The sequence below is a fragment of the Ursus americanus genome, chromosome 20, assembly GCF_024610735.1.
Source record: "Ursus americanus isolate L20-20 chromosome 20, mUrsAme1.1.p, whole genome shotgun sequence".
Lineage (NCBI taxonomy): Eukaryota > Metazoa > Chordata > Mammalia > Carnivora > Ursidae > Ursus > Ursus americanus.
The window spans coordinates 27,487,011-27,493,884 of NC_142146.1; the positions used below are offsets into that span (position 1 = coordinate 27,487,011).

The 6,874-nt window shown below is 51.2% G+C and overlaps 1 protein-coding gene across 2 annotated transcripts in view; it reads left to right on the top strand.

The window, feature by feature from the left end:
• The first annotated feature begins 4,506 nt into the window (after positions 1 to 4,506).
• The window catches only part of SH3BP5 (SH3 domain binding protein 5), a 70,221-nt gene continuing 67,853 nt past the window's right edge, over positions 4,507 to 6,874 (top strand). Inside the window, exons 1-2 of one of the 2 annotated variants that reach the window (XM_087870189.1) lie at positions 4,507 to 4,994; positions 6,726 to 6,788. In XM_087870189.1, coding sequence (XP_087726315.1) covers positions 4,857 to 4,994; positions 6,726 to 6,788 — 201 coding nt within the window. In that variant the 5' untranslated portion in view covers positions 4,507 to 4,856. The remainder of the gene's footprint in view (positions 4,995 to 6,725; positions 6,789 to 6,874) is intronic. The other variant, XM_045791727.2, reaches the window with a different exon arrangement.

A 6,874-nucleotide genomic window follows, 5' to 3' on the forward strand; every position in this document is an offset into this window, starting at 1 on the left:
TCTCCTGTCTTGCATGTTTCCTTCCTTGCATAGACTGGTAAACTCGTGGAATAAGTAAATGAGGGCATGGCTGACATGATTTGTTCTTGGCTAACCCTAGCTGGGTCACAGTGATCAATCACTTTTCTTCCAGGGACACACAAATGCCCTTTCCCCTTTAAAATCCATTCTAGAATCATTTCTGCAATCTGCTATGCCCACCAGTTCACAGGGTATGAAACCCTCTTTCTTCTTTTTAATGGAACATTTTTTCTGTCTCCAGGATTCCAGCACCATTTTAAATATCTGCAGGTCCCCCAAGATCACAGATAAACATTGAAAGTCTCTTTCCTGGGTTCTGTAAGTACTCTGGCCTGTAATTCATCTGGGCCAAGAGGCTTGAATGTAATTCAATTCAGGACACAAATAAAGGTTCTCATTAGAGGGGAGTGGCCACAGTGCAAGACAATTTGGCAACACACTGATGTCACTGAATTGTGGAACGAAACAGATGCCTTGTTAATGCAGAGGCCCTGATATCTTTCCAAGAACTGGCCTGTAGAGCTCCTTGAGTTCTGACAAGCAGTCATCTGGGGCCAAAAAGTAGGGCTGAAGGGTTTAGAGGTCTCCTTTAAAATTCTCTTCTGTCTTGCCATGTGCCATAATCCTTTGGGGTCTGTGGAGAAAGACAGAATGGGAGAAAGGCAGAGGGAACCAGCTTCCCACTGGGGTGCTGAGGAGAGGTGGGGGTTCACCTGTGTGCAGCCTGCTGGTGGAAGCAAGCCTGCCTATAGGACTCTGAGGCTGACTTGAGCGTGCATGACCTTTTTAAAAGGTCACCCACTGCTCGTGTCTCCTCCAGACCCTCACCACGCAGGGAAGTCTGAATTTTCATATTGCATTGCTTGAGTTTTTAACTGCGGGCTCAAATTTATAAAGTGCTGTGTCAGCCAGACCACACATGCCCTGGGGTCTGATCCAAACAGTAGCTCCCGGTTTGTAATCTCTGGCCTAAGGCACCATGGAAAGATTACAGGTGGGCCAAGAAAAGATGCTGATTGTCAGCTTCTTCAGTCCCTGCTACCAGAATGTGATGGGAATGCAGATTCATGTCTTCTTAGTACAGAAGAGCAGCTTTCTATTTTTTAGGGTTAAGCAGTTTCTGTTTTATAGAGATTAAACAATTGGTGGGGCCGCCTGGGTGGGTCAGTCGGTTGAGTGTCTGACTCTTGATTTTGGCTCAGGTCATGATCTCGGGGTCGTGCTCCATGCATGCATCAGGCTTGGCGCTCAGTGCGGAGTCTGCTTGAGATTCCCTCACCCTCTCCCTCTGCTCTTCCCCCCACTCGCGCGCACGCACACACACACACACACACACACACACACACAAACACACACTTTCTCTCTCTCAAATAAATACAATCTTAGAAAAACCTGGTGTTGCAGGGGATCTTCATTTGACAGAGCCTTAACTTCACAGTGAGGAACTCATATGGTTGCACAATTTGGGGGCACAGTTTTTGTGGGGCTGTGTCTCCCTAAATCGGAAGATACTATGACTTTGTTGTCTATATGTTTGGGGCCCTCAAACTGGTACCTGGAATAGTGTATGCATGAGGTAAGTGCTCAGAAACAATATTGCTGACCACTTCAGCTTGCAAATCTCACTTTAAAAACTTTTTAAAAATCTCTGTGTAAATACCTGATTCCCTTAGGCTTAAGGCGTGGGGCAGAGGAGGAGAAATACAACCTTTGTTATCCTCAAAGATCAGAGGAGCTGTAATACACTTGCTAAGTCAGGGAGGTTTATTGAGGCAACGATAAAGACCTTCCAGTGAGTTTTGTTCAACCCTTGGATAACCTGGATCCCAATTTCCAAATACAACACAGTTGAACTTTCAAGGTTTTCCCTTTCAAACCTAAAAAACAAATTTGTTATCGTCCCAACCAAAACCTCTATAGCATAGGTCCTAATTAATGGTGTCATCCAATCACTCAAACTAGAAACTCTGGAATCATCTCTAACTCTTCTCACTCCAGATATTATTAGCCACCAACTTCCACACAGTCTCCAATTCATTCCCTGTTTCTCTCCTTTGATTCAGGGCTTCATCATCGCTCCCTGATATTTTAATGTTCTCTCCCTCACTCCCTCATGCCTGCACTTCCAATGTGGTCCAGTTTCGATTCCATGGCCAACATTAAAGCTGCTACACCTGCAGTTGCCCTCAACCCCCTTATGCTTCTTCCCACCATGGTAAGACCTTGGTAAAAGAATCCCAACCCTGGTTAAAACTGGCATTCTCACTACTCTCCACCTGTGTGCAGAAGCTGAGCTTGGGTGGGAAAAACCACTCGTCCCTGCTGACTGGTCACACCGAGAATCTCAAACCACAGGTAGGTCCTCAGTGCAGCCTGGCAATTATAATGTATTCCCCTGGTCAACTGACTTCCCAGCTCCTTCAGTGTCTCTCCTCCAGGGTCCAGTGTTGTTCTAAGCCTCCCCCTGCCACCCTTATTCTCAGCTGCTGACCGTGCCCGCCGTTGCACTGGGAAAGTGAAATAACCAGCCGAGGCGTCTCTCCTCTCCCACCGCTAGACCATTGGCCTAAGTCATCTCCTTGTGTCCCCTCTGCCCCCAGCTCCCCAGTAACCCCAGTCCAGTTCCCACACTGCCAGAGTGATTATATATCACTCCGTCAGTAAAATCCGAGCTCCTTACCATGCCATGGCCCTCCTTGGTCTACCCACCTGCAGGTCTCAGATCTTGCACCCCGGGCTCTCCAGCGCCTGAGGCACGGTTTCCCCCTGGGGCCTCTGCAAACCCAGCTGCTGTGGCTGGAACGCTCTTCCCGTGAAGGCACGTGGTTCACTCTCTCGTGTCTCTCAGGTCCTCACTCAAAGCGCCCTTCTCCAACAGGCCTTCCCTGTAACCACACAAGCACCTATGCCTTGTCTCCCTCAGTTCATTTCCTGCTTTGTTTCCTACGCATTTACGTAGCAGTAAAAACAGTAGCACTGTGATTTATTTTCCTTATTTTAAGTTCAGAACACTATGGGGATTAATGCTGTAACTGGCCCAGGTCTCCTAAAAATACAACAAAAAGCCGGAACTGAGGTTCGAGAGCAGTTGCCCTATGTCCGTGGTGGCGTTCTGAAGCCCTCGATCGCTCCTAGATCTAAGCTGACATGGAAGTGTGTGTAGGACGCCCTTGTGGAGAATGGTGAGGGTGGGGTCCCAAAACGGAGAAGCGAGGAAGAGTCAGGGCTGACCTCACTCCTTTTGATTTTAACCTCCGTCTCTGTTTATTCACAGCTAGGATAACCCTGCTCAGCCACGGGCTCCGTTCCAAGCCGCCGGGGAAACACTGGTGGAAAAGCCAGAGCAACTAGGGTTTTAGCAAGGGGCTTCAGGACCTCTCGCAAAGTCTCGCGGCTCTCCCTTGATTGTAAGGAACAGTGGCCAGGTGTGACTTTCCGAACCAAACCCAGCATGTACGCCTGTGTTAGCTCCAGGAGGCAGCACGGCTCTCCTTTCACAGCGGACGCCGGTGCCGGCATGTGTGGGTGGTACCTTGCCCAAGGAGTAACCTGCCGCCGCCGCTGCCTGCGTAGCTTCTAATGAAGCCATCGTAAGCAGGTTTCCCAAAAGTGGCTTTCAAGGTAGGCTCTCAGAAAGCTTTTTCTCAAAGCAAGTTTGCCCTCCAAACTCACAGAGCTGATGGGCCACAAGCCTCTGTGTAGAAAGTGTACACAATTCTGCATTTTTGTAGTGGAGACGTTAGCAGTGGCCATTGGCAATATCCTGGCCTGCTTGGCTAAGGTCATCTGAATTTGTGTTCCCTAAACATCACAGTGGCCCTGACATTTCATAAAAGCACAGACCTGCCCCTTCCTTCTTTGGCCTCGAGATGTTGAGCTTGCCAGGCAAACTCTGGCTCCCTACTTGTTCAAGGTGGGCAGGAAACCTTGCCAGTTCATAAATCCTTGGACAGAGCGGGTCCACCAACAGGGGTTACATCTGCCCCCCCCCCAAGGCTGTACCTACCCACCCACATCCCCCATCACCAGTGGATTTTCCGTGCTTCTGGGCCATTCAGGTGGGGCCATGGCACAGCTATGAGAGCACAGGCCTTTGGGTATGGAGCTCTGCCCAGCAGGGGCCACCCAGCCTCTGGCCAAGCACTCCAGGCACGAGGCCACACCCAGCTCCCCTCTGTACTGGGTCCGTGTGAGCATATGTTTCAGTTCCCCGTTCTGGGAGAACTCTTTGAGTAGATCCAATTCCCAAGGTTCACCCAAGGGGAGAAAGGTGCTTTGGAGGTATACAGGGATTTGAGCGAATCTCGAAACTGGTCCAGGGTCACCGAGTACAAGCTTCCCAAGGTGACTTCAGACAGTGGAAATACCCCAAACTTTCCTTCCATACAGTCAGTTTGCTCGGGCTGAAGAGGGAGAGAGAAAGCTACCCCGAAAGCAGGCAGTCACGGTGGGTAGTTTGTGATCTGTCGGGCTGCTAAGTTGACAAAGGGGGACGGCTCTCCTAGTTCAGCGGCCTGAAGGTGTTCAGGGAGCTGGGGTTTTTGTGACGGAGACCTGGGTGACTGACTGGGACCGGCGGCGAACAGTCAGCGCCGAGGACGGCCCGGCGGGGCGAGGGCGGAGCGGGCGCCGCTGCGCTGACGGCCGCGGCAGAAAGGGGGCGGCCGCGCCCATTTCCTCCGCTCAGCCGGGGCCGGCGGGATCCGCATCGGCGAGCGGCGCCTCCGGACTGTGCCGGGCTGGGGCGAGACGGCTCTGGCCGAGCCTGCGGCGGCTGCTGCCATCCCTCCGGACGCTCCGAAGTCCACCGCGCGGTTCGCTTTCCGGCTGCCCGTATGGACGCGGCGCTGAAGCGGAGCCGCTCGGAGGAGCCGGCAGAGCTCCCGCCGTCGGCCCGGGACTTGGAGGAAGAGGAGGAAGAGGCGATGGAACAGGGGCTGGAGGAGGAGGAAGAGGTGGACCCCCGGATCCAGGTAGGGCACGCGGGGGGCGCCGCAGAGGCGGGCATCCACATTTACACTCGCCTCGCGGCCCCCGGTGCCTGCGGTCCCGGGCGGTGGTGGCCACGTAGGTCCGCGGGCGAGAAGAGAGGGTCCGGATTCCCAGTTTCACCGGGTTCGCGGGGAGGCTGCAGTGCTCGCGTGGATGCGGCCTGACTATATCGTGGGAACCCCCCGCAGACGCCCGGCCGGATCTGGGGGTCGCCGCGGCGTGCCCAGTTGTTCGGGCGTATGTGCAACAAAGGGAAAAAGGGGGCGGGGGCGCCATGCGGGTGCCGGGGAACCCCCCCCCCCCCCGCCAGGCTCGCGGCGCAGCTGGCTTCGCGCGGCCTCCGGGCCGGGGGCGGAGGGGTCGGCCGGGCAGCGTGGGCGCTGGGCACCGTGGGCGTTGTCCGCCCCTGCGGCGTGCGCTGGCACCCGTGCCCGGGTTGTGAGCCCTTACCTGGCGGAGGTGCCCGGCCTGAGCCATCTTCCTCCTCCTCTGATTCATTGTTAGCAAAGGGCTTATTGTCACCACTGGCTCAAACCTCCGCTTAGCTTCAAATGGTCGAAAACCCTAGCTTTTTTCCTTGTTAGGTCGGGTTGTGAACAGAAACCAGGGACAACTGATGCGCAAAGCTCACGCGGGGAGAAGGCGAGGGTATCGGCCTGGCTTTCTGTGCCTCCATTTCTGAGGGAGATGATTAAAAAACAATTTCTAAGCCCAGATCTAGGAGTGACAGCTTAACCTCCTCACCCTCTAGGCAAAAAGCACAGCAAATCCCTTTCCAAGACCCGTTTTTCTACCCTTTCCATAAATCATTTACTATATATATATATTGCTTTTAATCGTGCTCTGCAATTTCTGGAGCCCTAATTGGTTTTTCAGTGCGCAGATCAATTAAAAGCCCATTTAACTCAGCTGTTGCCATTTAAATGAATTGTTTTGGCAGATTAGCAAGATAAAGATCAGGTGGAAAAATCTTTGCATTAGGAATTCTATTAATTAAAATCACTACTTTAGACTACTAAATCTTGTTTTGCTGGTACAGGAATTCTGTTTACCAGATCCTTTGTTTGCAGAGTAAAATGAGTTAACTTCTCACTGGGTACTTTTTACAAAATGTCAGTTTATAAATGTTTATTTAAAGAATCAGGATTAAAACCGTTTTTGTTAAAACAGCTAGGTAGGTTTAATAATTGACAGTTCGAAAGGAAAAGGTTTTCATTTCTAGAAAACGATCTCAGCCACTAATGAGTTAATGTCAGAATTCTGCCCTTGTTTTAAATCATTTCACTGGGTTTATAGTTTCAGCTTGGCCTTGTTTATTTTCTTTTACTGTCTCCCCCCCTCCCCCCCCCCCCCCCCGCAAAGTTTTTGCTCTAAGGCAGGAGATACTGTTTTACTTTGACTCCTTAACCATTTCTAACAGGTGGGTTTACGTAAAGGCATATATGTGCAATAAATACTTGACCTTTTAAGAAAAAAATTCCTGGGACCTTAAGGGATTTTTGAAATGGACACTGTGAAGAAAAAGGTTTCAGAAATAACTGACATTCATTTGCTCTTCAAGCCAGGGCTCAACATTTTCCTTGAGAATTAATAGTGACTCATCCCTCTTCCTACAGATTGTGCTGGAGTACTTTTGTGGAGAACGAGTGCAGTCATATTGGAAACAAAAGACGAATCCCTTAAATCTTTCTTCCCTCTCTTTTCTTCACTAGGGAGAATTGGAAAAGTTAAATCAATCCACGGATGACATCAACAGACGGGAAACTGAACTTGAGGTACTGGAGGCTGGGTCCCTGTTTTTGGTGAGGGGGTGTCAGTCCTGCTGACACCGGCGGCTTGATCTTGTTTTAATAGCTGGGGG